At 53.3% G+C, this 13,335-nt stretch overlaps 1 protein-coding gene across 1 annotated transcript in view; it reads right to left on the bottom strand.

Moving 5' to 3' along the window:
* The window catches only part of MACF1 (microtubule actin crosslinking factor 1), a 113,842-nt gene that overhangs the window by 23,459 nt on the left and 77,048 nt on the right, over positions 1 to 13,335 (bottom strand). Inside the window, 11 exon segments of the mRNA XM_054517241.1 lie at positions 510 to 728; positions 1,055 to 1,162; positions 2,233 to 2,352; positions 3,612 to 3,818; positions 3,897 to 4,138; positions 5,066 to 5,150; positions 5,861 to 6,187; positions 6,600 to 6,759; positions 7,696 to 7,862; positions 8,915 to 9,085; positions 9,213 to 9,374. Coding sequence (XP_054373216.1) covers positions 510 to 728; positions 1,055 to 1,162; positions 2,233 to 2,352; positions 3,612 to 3,818; positions 3,897 to 4,138; positions 5,066 to 5,150; positions 5,861 to 6,187; positions 6,600 to 6,759; positions 7,696 to 7,862; positions 8,915 to 9,085; positions 9,213 to 9,374 — 1,968 coding nt within the window.

Here is a 13,335-nt window from a genome sequence, read left to right as displayed (position 1 = left end):
ATCTGGGAGGAACTCACACCCTGGATTTCATGCCCCAGCATCTGCCAAGCACATGGCACTCGGCTCTTCCCAACATGGCTATGGCACAGTGCCTGGCACGGGTCCTTCCCCAGCCTCTGACCCTCCCCACAGCTCCACGGAGGACCCCACTGGGAATTTTTTGCTTTGCAGTCTCTACCCAAAAAGCACAAAGTGGTTTTTTTTTCCTGCCACGAGCAGGAAGGAGATCCAAAAGCAGCCAGGTTTCCTTGGAAGCAAGCTGAGTTTTGGTAAGGAGTGTTCCAACATAACAAGGGATTTTCATGTGGCACTCTTGCATAACACAAGCAAACCCCCCAAAAAGAACAGAAAAGGGGGGGGAAATGGAGGAAAATTCAGAAGAAAAAGGTGCTCTTGCCCTGTGTTGATGGACAGGAGGCGCAAACTCTGCATCCTCTTACCCTCATACTCTGCATCCTCTTACCCTCATGCTCTGCATCCTCTTACCCTCATGCTCTGCATCCTCTTACCCTCATGTCATCCTGCTGCTGCTTGAGCTGCTCGTGGTCGATGGCTGGGGGTGGCAGCTGGGAGATGAGGGCTTGGGTCTCCTCAATCCATGGGTTCAGCTCCTCGTAGGTCTCCCAGAACTGGTTCACCAGGACCTGGGCACGCTCCAAGCGGGCGTAACGCTCCGAGTTGAGCTGGCTCACAGCCTCATACTGCTGCACCAGGGACTCAGTTTTCTCCTAAAAAAAAATAGGGAGGAGTTATGAGGAGGGATGCAAAAGGGCCCAGGAAAAGGGCCAGCTCCATGCTGAGAGCTGGAAAGGAAGGAGGTGCCTTTGGTGGCCTTCCACGCTGTAATTCCAATTCAAGCAGCCTCGGGAATCTCCCCCTCCCCATCCCCAAACCTTGCAATAAAAACAGGCAATAAAGGAGAGTCATAAATGTAAAGAGATTTCTGCTAACACTGGTGGGAATTACTGAAGATGGAGTCATTTTAAACTCCTCCAGCCCGTGCAAGGGCTGAGGATTCACCTCTCTGTTGCAGTCAATAGCAGAGGGGGCTCACCTGGAGAACAGCTTTTTGCTCCTCCCCACAGGTGCCAAAGATCTCGTGGCGCTGGCTGAAGAGCTCGTCCATGGAGTCTTTGTGCCGGATGATGTCGATGGAAAATGCCTGAAAAGAGAAAGGGGAGAACTCAGAGCTGAGCCCAGCCTCCCCCCAGCCCATCCACAGCACCCTCCTGCCAAAGAGACCCTGCAAAACTCAGAGCAAGCATCCTGTGGCAAACTGAAAGTCTGGCAGAGAGTGCAGATTCCTGCCTGTTTTCCTCATCTACACCAGCTTCTCTCTTTCAAAAACCCAAAACCAGCTCTTAAAATTAGATATAATCCACACCCAAGGTCCTCAGTGGAGGAAAAGCTCCATCATCCATTTGTTAGTGAATGTTATCCCACAAAATGATGCTCTCCAGAGCTGCATCCACCAATAACTTTGCCATTCCCAAGGTCCACGAGATTAACAGTGGGAAGCTGAGCTCAATTTAACTTAATGCTCGATGGTTCAATCCCCCCTCTCTTATAACACTGTCTTATTTTCCTTTTTTTTTCTTTAATTTTAAATCCAATAAGCCTGTGTGCTGCTCTGATCGCCCAGGCAGAGGGAAGAAAAGGGTTTATTTAAAGTCCACGTTCTTTCAGGCATGAGCTCATCTCAAAGATACATAGAAAAAAAACCAACAATCCCAACCCCTCCAGCACCTCTTTGTTCCACGTCTGGCTGCTGGGAGGGAACTGTGGAGTCCCTCACTGCAGGGAACAATGAGCAAAAAGCAAATGGAAACCACCCTCATTAATCAATATATACATTTCTCTAAACCCTTCCTGCTGCCAGCTCCGGTGAGACCCTGGCAGAGCTTGGAAAGGCTTCCATAGGAGCAGCTCTCCCAAGGGAGACCAAAGCAAAGCACCCATCAAGCCCTAAATGGCTCCTGTGAACAGACAGGAAGCTTTTTCCTTTGGTAGCCAAACACTTGGATGATTTACAGCACTTTTTTCCTTTGTTTTTTTTTTTTTTTTTGTTCCTTTCACATCTCAAGGACAAGTGCTGCATCTCTCCTGCTGCTCTGAGCTCAGCGCTGCACACCTCAGGGTAAAGCTGCTCCCCCAAAATGCATCCCATGACCCAAACTGGACCATCCCTCCTTGGTGCCCACCCCCAGCAGCCATCAGGGAGTGCACACAGACCTTCTGCACCTGCAGCTGAGCCGTTGTCTGGTCCTGCTCCAGGCGGATGGGACCCAGAGCCATCAGCTTCCTCTTGGTCTCAGCCACCCAGGCCAGCTCTGCATCAGCTGCCTGCTCATACTGGCACAGGGGACAGGAGGGGCAGTGGTCAGTGCTGGGCAGCAGGGATGGGGCACACGGGGAGCTGGGGACAGTGGGAATGACAGAGGGACCCAGCAGGGACAAACTCCTCGCCCCAGTGTGGGGAGAAGGGGACACTGGCGTGGGGCTCAGGTTTTGTGGCTCCTGCAGTTGGTTTTGGGGCAAGCTGGAGCAGCCACCTCTCCCCACACCCTCCCTGCCTGCAGGGAAAGGGACATGCCTATAAACAGGAGCATTTCCTTGGCTCCTCCATGGAGAACTGACTCCAATGGAGTGAGGTCAGATATTCCCAGCACTCCACAGCCTCCAGTCCATGCAGGACAAGCCTTTTTGGGGAGGACTGTTGGCCTGGAACAAATCCCTGTGCTCTCCCAGTGGGGGATGATGTTTTGCCAGCTTTGAGAGTCACCCATCACCAGTTTCACACCATCCACATCACCCCTGCAGGCAGAAGCTCACAGGCACGATAACACAGCGCAGCTCCAGAGTTATCCCATCCCAAAAACACACACCAGGACAGGTCAGCCATCCCAAAAACACACACCAGGACAGGTCAGCCACCCCAAAACCACACACCAGGACAGGTCAGCTATCCCAAAAACACACACCAGGACGGGTCAGCCACCCCAAAAACACACACCAGGACAGGTCAGCCATCCCAAAAACACACACCAGGACAGGTCAGCTATCCCAAAAACACACACCAGGACGGGTCAGCCACCCCAAAAACACACACCAGGATGGGTCAGCCATCCCAAAAACACACACCAGGACAGGTCAGCTATCCCAAAAACACACACCAGGACAGGTCAGCCATCCCAAAAACACACACCAGGACAGGTCAGCCACCCCAAAAACACACACCAGGATGGGTCAGCCATCCCAAAAACACACACCAGGATGGGTCAGCCATCCCAAAAACACACACCAGGACGGGTCAGCCACCCCAAAAACACACACCAGGACAGGTCAGCCATCCCAAAAACACACACCAGGACGGGTCAGCCATCCCAAAAACACACACCAGGACGGGTCAGCCATCCCAAAAACACACACCAGGACAGGTCAGCCACCATCCTTGCTGCCACAGCTGCTGCTGGGGTCCATTCCTTGGCATTCCTGATGGGATTTGCCCTTTGCCTGTGCCTGCCATCCCTCCCACTGCCACTGGTGTTGAGCAGGGCCTGGCTGCTGGCTCCTGCTCTCCCAAGCAAACCCTGCAGGGGTTCTTCACTCACCTGCTGAGACCTCTGAATAGCAGCATCGATCTCCTCCACCCTCTGCCTGATGGTGTCACTGACCAGCTTGTAGCGCTCGTTGGTGTCCGACACCAGCTTGTCCAGCCCCTCCCGGGCTCTCCAGGGAACCAGCTCCAGCAGAGCCCTGCTCACCTCATTCACCGTGTCCAGCACGAGCCTGTGCTCCATCACCTCCTTCTTCAGCTCCTGTGGAAGGCACCCATGGATGTGTGTCCTCCCCAGCCTCCCAAAGCCGAGAACAAACCACCCCTGCTCCTCTCCCACCTTTTGTCGCTGCTGGAACTGGGGGATCTGCTCTCCAGCAGGGGATTGTGCCCCGCTGGAGGCCAGCTCCTCCTCCACCTTGCTCATCCACCCAGTGAGCTCCTCGTGGGTGGACTGGAATTTGGTGGCCAGCTGCCGGGCCTGCTCCAGCGTGCGCAGGGCCTTGGAGCTGGCGGCGGTGATGTCGGAGTAGCGGGTCTTGATTCCATCCAGCTTCTCCTGGATCAGCAGCACCTCCTCCCCTGCAGCAGGGGGAAAATGATGCTGGGCTCCGGGGGCTTCAGGAGTCACCCCAGGAGGCTTCAGGAGCCACTTGCTCTGTTTCTCCCCCTTTTAATTTCAGCCTCACTTTTCTTTGTATTAATGCGGCTTCAGCCTGGTTTTAGTAAGAGTTGACATCTTCCACCAGCACAACATCCACCTCATGCCTGGGATGGGATGGGATGGGATGGGATGGGATGGGATGGGATGGGATGGGATGGGATGGGATGGGATGCAAAGCCTGGTTTTGTCACAAGCCACCCCAAACCCAAGCTGGTCCTCCAACCCCAACCCAACTCAGTTCTCATCAACGCGTCACAGCTCCAAAAGGGTCAGTTCACCCCTCGCTGCTGTTTCCAAGAGGACACAGAGCTGCCTGCCAAATCCTTTGTAATCACTCTTCCTGCTCCACAGCTCCCACAAGGACACAGGGCTGTACATCTGCTCTGAGCAGACCACATCTGAAGGAAACGCAGCGCCCCGACCTCTCTTCCCACTCATAAACACAAACTCACACCCACGTGGCAACAGCCACAACTGCTCAGTCTGGGAAAGCAGTATCAGGAGAGGGCTGGGGGTATTTTTAACCTCTTTTCCATGTGATTTAGCAGCTGGCTGCAGTGAGAAAAGCCTCCCTCAGCACTGAGCATCCCCACAGCAGCAGTGGGAATCACCCACTCCCCAAGCTGGGAGGTTGGGATTTTGGGACCAAGCAAATCTTAAGCTGGAATGCTTGTGGCTTAGCATCCAAACCTGGATGCAAACCAGCTACTCTGGGAGTTTCCAAAAGGAAATGAAGACCTGAGGGAGAAAAGCCTCCACCCAACAGAGCATGGACTTCCCAAGGAAAGGCATGTGGAGGATGGATTCCCAGACCCCCCACATTTCCCAGATCTCCTCTGTGTTACCTGTGGTTTGCTTCAGGAGAGCTTGTCCATTTCTAATGGCTTGGTCCACATTCTTCTTCCTGTTCACAATTTCATCATTCAGAGCCTGAAGAAAAAAGGCAAATTTGGGTTACTCTGCTGCAGGCAGGTTCCTGTGTCCTGCCAGCCAGAGATGCTGTGGGGAACATGAACTTCCCTACTGAGCACAGGCAGGCTGGACAACCCGTCTGAAAATTGTCCAGTCATTCTGCTATGGGAATTATTGGGGTTTTTGGGACTCAAAGGCCCAAATCCCAGAGCAAACCCAACCCAACCCAACCCAACCCATTGGATCTGTGTCACCAAAGGACTCGCCCTTGTATTAGACAGAACCTCACTCTTGAAAAGAGGCTGCACAGCCCCAGGGAGCGGATGCAGAGGCTTCCTCAGTGGCCAGCCCAGCTCCAAAAACCCACCAGACTTTTCCAGCTCTCAGTTTTGGAAACAGCATCCAGCTTTCTGAAGGCACAGGGTGGCCAAGCTGGCTCAGACACTGTTCACAAATCAAACAAACCATCTGAAGTTCTCCCGCCTTGAGAAACTCATTTTTTTTTGGAGGGGGGGCTGGGGGGCCACAATTGTTGTTTATAACACATGAAATCTCTTTACACTCCTCTCCAAACCTCAGACAGACCCAGCAGCAGAAGGAGCTTCGCAAAATTAAAACCAGGCCCCAGAAACATAAACAAAACCAGCTAAAATGCAATAAAACAAACAACACAAACATGGAAGAAGAAAAAAACAACAAACAAAAAACCAAAAATAAAGGGGAAATACCAGCTGGTCGGCATGCTGCTTCTGCAGGACGTCCCGTTTGAAATCCTTTACGGACACTGAGCCCAGCTTGTCCTCCACCTCAGCCAGCCAGTTGAGCACTTCCACCTCCTCCTCCCCAAAAATCCTGGCGTTGGCCAGAGCCTGGTCCAGCAGTGCTGCCTTGCGGCCGCACCGCTCCCGGACCTCGCCGTAGCGGCTCTGCAGAGCCTCTAATTTCTCTGCCAGCAGCCTCTGCTCAGCAGCACAGCTCAGGGAGGACAGAGACTGCCCGACCCCCAGCGCCCGAGACACGTCGGTGGAGTGGCTCTCTATGTCCTCCTCGAGAGCCTGAATGGTGGAGGGTAGAATGGACAACAGGGGAAAAAAAAACATGAGCGGAGAATGAGGAGAATGAAATAAACGCAACTTAAAAGGGGGAACGCAACAATGAACGTAACTGAAAAATGGAGGAGACATAAAAGCCACCCCTGAATGGGTAAACTGAGGAGAAATTAAAAAGAAACACATGAATGGGGATGGTTTTTTCTATCCAAATCTGCTGGGAGGTGCAAGGACACCGGTTTAATGTTTACCCACGCTGGTGGGTCAGGGCTTGCAGCCTTCTCTGTACATAAAACAGCCTGGATAACTCCTCCAGTCCTTGTTTGTGCCAAAACCCTCTCTGGTTGTGGTGGAAACAACACCACTGGAGCGGGACCTGACTCCAACCACCTCCATCCTGCTCCTGCACGGGTCCTACCTTGTGGCGGCTGATCTGCTGCTGGATTTTGGCAGTCTGGGTGCCAATGGGCTCAGAGTTGGCCAATTTCTTCTCTGTCACCGACAGCCAGTCAGACACGGGCTCCGTGGTTTCGTGGAACTGCTTTGCCAGCACCAAGATATCCTCCAGCTGCTTCTGCCTATAAAAAGCAATCATAAAATTAGAAGGAAATAATTGTTCAAGGCCAGGTTGGAGCGACCTGGGGAAGGTGTCCCTGCTCGCAGCAGGGGGTTGGAACAAGATGGTTTTTCAGGTCCCCTCCAACCAAAACCAGTCTGTGATTCTTTGAGTCAGTGAAAACCCTAAGGAGCAGCTCCCAGTTGGAGCCAGGCATGGGAAGCAGCTTCAGGTATTTGGAGGAAGCAGCTCTGTTCAGAGCAAGGTGAGACACAATTGTCAGGCAATCTACAATGGCAAAGATAAAAACCAGTGTGGAGGAACTGCAAAATAAGCTTTTCCTGCAGCTGTGCCTTTAGTTTATTGCCCTGTGAAGGTAGCAGGAGGGCTTCCCCATTGTGCAGCTCTTCATGAAACAGTTTGAGACAGAAAGGACCTTGAAGATCATTTAGTTCCATTTGGTCCACCCCTATCACTGTCTTGGAGATCCCTCCACCAGGCTCTTGGTCTTTCAGAGCTTCTGGTTAAAGACAATCCAGGATGGACAGTCCAGCTTGCTGGCAATGATTAAAAACATGGAGAAAGGACCAATCTGGCCTCAGAAGTGACTTCATAACCTCAAACATCAGCTTAGGTAGAAATAAGTAACTCATAAACAAAATTCTGGCAGCATAAAGGTGTCAACAGGATGTTGCTTTAACAACAATTCCTTGTTAAAGCTTACAGGAATAAAAATAACATCCCTCCCCTGCAGGGAAATTATTTAATCTCAGCTCTTCCCTGCCATTGTAAACCACTGCTATCAGCACCAGCTCCCAGCCAGCCTTTGATTCCTCGTGTTTTCCAGCTGTTTCCAGGATGTACCTGCACCGAAACCTCCGCCAGCTTCCCCAACGCTGTCACCCCATGCTCCAGGGCACGGGGACCCACGGGATGAGCTGCTCCCAGTGCCCCTCACCTGGCAGCTGCCCTGCCCAGCAGCCCTGCCCAGCGCCGGGCCAGGCTCTCCAGCTGCCCCACGATCTTGTCCCGGTCCGCGGGCTCGGCCGACTGCGCGATCCGGTCGCCCTCGGCCTGGATCATCTCCACCGTGGCTTTGCGATCGTCCAGGAGGCGCTGGAGCAGCTTGGGGCAGGCAAAGGAAGGGGGAAGTTACCAGATTGGGGCAGCAGAACCAAATCCAGCCCTTGGAGGGGTCACATCTCTAATTGTGGCTCAGAACTGCTGCCAGCACAGGGCTGAGACCAGGCCCAGCCCAGGGGCACGGCTCCGCCTTCAAAACCAGCTCAAAAAATTATAGAGTTATATTATATTGTTATATTACATTATAATAATCACATGCTTTGATTTGGGCAGCCCTGAAGTGGTCAGGCAGCTGGACAGGGTGATCATTGTACGTCCCATCCAACTTTCATTTCATTTCATTTCATTTCATTTCATTTCATTTCATTTCATTTCATTTCATTTCATTTCATTTCTTCTATTCTATTCTATTCTATTCTATTCTATTCTATTCTATTCTATTCTATTCCATTCCATTTTCCCTTTTCACTTTCCCCTTTTATTTCCCCTTCCTTCCCCCTTCCCTCTCTTACACTACTCAAGATCCAAACCACTTCTGTGCCAGAAGAGTTTTCCGAGTCTTTCCCACCAACCCCCTCCAACTTATCAAGTTTTTAACTTCCACTTGAAGCACATTTCCTCTTGCAACCTCCCCAAGCCTGGGTAAGAATTCATTTCTAAAATATTTCCCCATGACCACACTTGACCTCCCCTCCTCCCACTCGGAGGGCAGGCGCCGACCCCGGGCTGTTATCTCAGCAAACACCGGCACACCTTGGGGCTGCTCTCACACTTTGTAACGTTCCCTTTGTCCAAACACCCAAACCAGGCCCTGCACCACCACCAGCTCGCTCCTGACACAGCAGAATTATCAGCACAAAGCAAAACTCAGGGCTGGAAAAACACGGCCAACCAGCAAAACCAACTTCAAGAGGCAGCGGGACAACGAAGGGACGCGGTGATTTAGGTGATGGAGATTCTTGAGTGTGGGCAAACTGCTCTTTGCACTGGGCTGTGAGGAACTGAGATCCACCAGGAGAGAAGTATGGACATCCCAGCTGGACCCCCAAAATCTGGTCTGGTTGTCCTGAGCTCCCTTCCCAAAGCTCACTCACCTTCTGCTCTTGGATCTGGGCTTTCACCACCTTGTACTCAGCAGAGGGAGGTTTCTGGTTGGAGATGAGCTCCTCGGTGTCTGCCAGCCAGCTCAGCAGTGGCTCCAGGGCATCCTGGAACTTCCCGCAGTGCAACAGGGCCTCCTGCAGCTGGGCCACTCGCTGGGCCACCTGCACCCCAAAAACAACCCCACTGCAGTGTCAGGCACTGGCACCAGAGCCTCAGCTCCCTGCCTGGGATCCCCTCCTTCCCCCAGACCCCAGAAAAGCCAGGAGCAGCTCCTCCCCATGCTCCCACCTTCTTGTTGAGGGTGTTCCAGCGGGTGTTGATTTCTTCCATGTCATGCTCCAGCCCTTGGACATCACAGTTTTTCCCGGCGCTTTGGATGAGTCCCTGACCAACTCCATTAACTTGCTGCAGCTTTAGCTGGAGGGGATCCACTTGCTCCTTCTGGAATTGCTGTGGGGTGGAAAAGGTGGGAGAGAAAAGGTGATTTATAAGCTGTGAGCTGCTCTTCCAGCCACTCAGTCTTTCCATGGATACAACAGGCTTTCCTCTCTAGGGAAGATGCAGTAGCCACTTGCACTGATTTTATTGGAATTGTGCAAGTTTGTCTAAACTCCTCCCTTGCCTTGACCTAGTGACACAGATGTCACAGGAATCTGCTGGTTTGGAGCACAACTCAGTGTCTATCCACACCCACCTCTGGTTTTAAATGGGTAAATCCCGTTTTTCCTGGGAAAAGCACTGGAGTGAGGTAAAAGGAGAAAACTGAGGAAGAAATGAGAGCATCGTCTCCAACTCGCCATCAGATTGGGAAATAATGCTCCTGGGGAAAAACCCCAAGCAATTCTCACAGTGAAGCTATTGAGAACAGAGACCTGACATCATATGAGTTTTGTTAACCACGAAATTACAGGCAGCGAGGAGCTCGCTGCATTTCGAAAGACAAAGGCAATAGGCAATTAATGTGCGAGTCGTTCACCACGGATTTGGCACGGTCCTGCCTGGGAATCCTGTGGGGAAAAGCTTTCTAAACCGAAAAAAGATTTGATAGGGAAGGGGGAGGAGAGCGAATGAAGCTCCCCATTGTCAGGAGAGGCAGCAGGGAGAATCCTGTTCCTCCGGAGGAGATAAATGCTCTTTATCAGAGCTGGGGATCTGCTGGAACCACGCGTGCTGCCCGTGCAGTCCTTCCCCACCAGTCCCAAGGGACAAGCCTGCCCTGTGCCCCACAGCAAACTCCCCAAAACTAGGGAGCAGATTGCTGGCTGGCTCTGCTGCCCTGGCCCAGGAGCCCATGCAGAGCACAGGTCACCCCACAGCCAGCACTGGGCAGCAGCAGAGCCCTTGGCCCTGTCGTGTTTTCCCGTTGGGAAGCAGAGGGGATGGCAAGCAGCCACCTGCTCCCTGTGCCCAAGAATGCAGGGGCACCGCCTGCACTGAAAAATTCCTCCTTGGATGCAAGATCTCCCCCAGCAGAGCAGCAGCTCGTGGAGGACACGGCTCTCTGCGCCCAGCGATCGCTTTGCTCCAGAGGAGCACGAAGCAAAACTCCCTAAGAACACCAAAATCCCCCAAAACACACAGGCACAGCTCCCAGCCTGAGCAAGAGGCACTGCTTCGACTTTCCCTGCCTCATTTCCAAAGGAAAAAAAAAGCTACTTTTTCCCAGCAGAGCTCAGGAACTGGAGGGCAGGGAGGTCCCTCCAGGACAGAGCGAAGGGTGAGCTGGCAGACACTGTCCAGAGCTGTTTGCTCATGGAGAATTCTGCCACGGTTGTAAGAAATAAATGGGGACTTGGAATCGCCAATTCCTGGGCTGTTCTCCTGTTACTGTTTATATATGGAGCTGCTGGGTACAAGAGCCAAACCCACAAAAGGATCAGGCTGATAAGCCTGGCATGCCAGGCTGGTCTGAGCTCTCCATGTACTGCAAAACAAACTCCAAAGGAGCCAGGCAGGGAGGGAGCCCTGTGGAAAAGCCTGGATGATCCAGCCAGGGGTACCTGCAACACAGGTATCAGCCAGCTTGAGAGCCCAGAACTCCCTGAGGAGCCTGACAAAAATAATCCCAGCAACAGCCTGAGGGTGAGCGTGTCCAACACACTTGTTTTCCTTTGCTCATGAAAGATTCCAGTGATTTAGCTCATTAACCTCACTGTGACTCAGCTTGGAAACAAATATTTAATGACTCCCCTTTGCTGTGGAGCAAGGTGTCCTGCCTTGGACAGACATTTGGGGAGAGCAGAAGGACATCTGCTCCGCCACACCTCCTCCTCCTCACTCCCAGAAAGGCTTCCCAAAGCATCCCTTTGCTTTCTGCTTCCCTCATCTCCCTTAACCCCTCTGCTGCTGGATTGTGGAATTCCAGGAAGCATCTCCAGCAATGCTTGGAGCAAGGGGGAGATTTGTGGGGTTAACAATCAGAGGTGCTGAACCTAAAATAAGGTTCCCCCTCACTGAATTTCAAAAAACAGAAACAGACTATGGCAAGGACCCGATGGTTTTTCCCTCACCCAGGTCCCCTCTGGGTGTCCCAGCCTGTGCTCACGTGGACCCCCATGTGAAACCACCTCTCCAAGCCCCTCCACGTGCGTATCTCAAAGGGGTGGTACAGCCCAAAGGATGAGTAATTGCCACCAAATCGGGATTTTTGGTGCTGACTAACTTCTGATGTCTCCTTAGTGATATTTCTCCTGTTCCAGATGGCAGGAAATCAGCGCTGGGCTGTGGGAACTCCAGCACCGAGGTCTCTCCAGGCAAGAGAGCAACACAAATCCCCAAACACCAGAGGGAATCTGAGCCCCTTCCCAAGCACCTTCTGAGCCTCAGCACCTCAATGCTCACAGAAAAAAACTACAGGCAGCGATGACTGCACGGGGCAGGAATTGCTTGCACTTAATTCATTTTACAGGTTTCTCTTCCCTGATAGATTTTCTGCTTCAAAGATGGGAACTCCCTGCCAGGAGCCAGCGAGAAGGTTTTTTTCTAAAGTCCGCGATTTCCATCTGAGTGACCACAATGTACTTTAATAAGCCAAAAAAGTGTAAGTCAACATTTCAGGTCATCGAGCAGCGAGAATCTTTTGCCTCCCTTACTTACACAATCACACAATTCCCCCCCCACACCCCACGCCCCCCCAGAAAAAAACCCCCAAACTTTTTTGCCTGCCAAATTCAAGCCGATCTCAGGAGGGAGAAGGCTGTTTGGAAGCCCAGATCGTGCGTTACTGAGTGGGCTCCCACCTCCCACCCATCCCTGGAGTGCAAAATAAAGCAAATTCTGTGCCTGGAGCCCCGGCTGCGGGAGCCTGAGCAACAAATACCTCGTTATCTGGAACGAATCCATCTGGGAGAGCTGGGGGCCCTTCTGCCATGGCAGCAGCACCGAGGGGTCCCTCCGTGCCCGGTGTCCTCTGTCCCTCGCTGGGACAGAGGGAAAGGGCACCCCCACAGCTGCGGGGACGGAGGGGGCCCCTCAACACAGCCCTGGGGAGGGTTTGTGCCCTGGCTGCTGTGGAAAAGGGTGTCCCCAGCACCCTTCTGGGGCCTTCTGGGAGGGGTGAGAAGGCACCAGGGGGACCCTCCCAAGCTGCCACCCCTGCTGCAGGTAAGCTCCCAACGGGGTCGTCCTCCAAAGCCACCACTTCAGCGGGCAGGTGCTCCAGGATGGGCGGCACAACCGTGATGGCAAAGTCATCTGTATCCTCCAAGGAGACCACCAATGGCACGGGGTCACCACTGAGGTCCCTGGCACCCGAGGTGAGTGGCTCAGCTGCTGGTGGTGGCACAGTGGCAACAGGCACGTCAGCAAAGGGCGGTGGGGCTTCCAGAAGCTCCTCCACCATCAAGGGCATGGCGGTGGTGGTGGCTCCTGGAGGTTCCTCAGCATCCATGGTAGGATCCCTGGTGGCTGGTGGCATCCCCTGAGCCTGGGGCTCCAGGACAGCCACATCTCCTGCTGAAAGTGGGTGGGTTGGAGCAGAAAGCTCCCCAAAATCCCACGGGATGGCAGGCCCTGCAATGGACAATGTGCCAGGAAGCTCTTCAGGGGCGGCTGGGCTGGCAGGACATGGAACCTCCCAGCTGGGGGCAAACAACAAGTCCACATCTCCTGGCTGCAGGATGGCTGCTGGTGTCCCCCCATGTGTGACCATGCCCTCTGTGTGGGCAGCCCCTTCCAGAGACAGGGCATGGCCCAGGGAAACCATTTCCCATGGGAGGTCCTCAGCAGGCACTGGGAATGTTGTCGGAGCCTTGGAGCCTGGCTCTGATGCAGAGCCAGCGTGGAAAGGCAGCAGAGAACCACAGCAAACATCCCCACTCCCTGCTGGACGAGTCCAGCCCTCAGCTCCACTCCCTGATCCCAAATCTGTGGCTTCATCCTCTGAAACCAGTTCTGGGACATCCCAGCTGGC

Source organism: Molothrus ater, chromosome 24 (genome assembly GCF_012460135.2).
Source record: "Molothrus ater isolate BHLD 08-10-18 breed brown headed cowbird chromosome 24, BPBGC_Mater_1.1, whole genome shotgun sequence".
Lineage (NCBI taxonomy): Eukaryota > Metazoa > Chordata > Aves > Passeriformes > Icteridae > Molothrus > Molothrus ater.
Note: the sequence above shows the minus strand (reverse complement) of the source record. Positions and strands in the feature narration are given on the sequence as shown.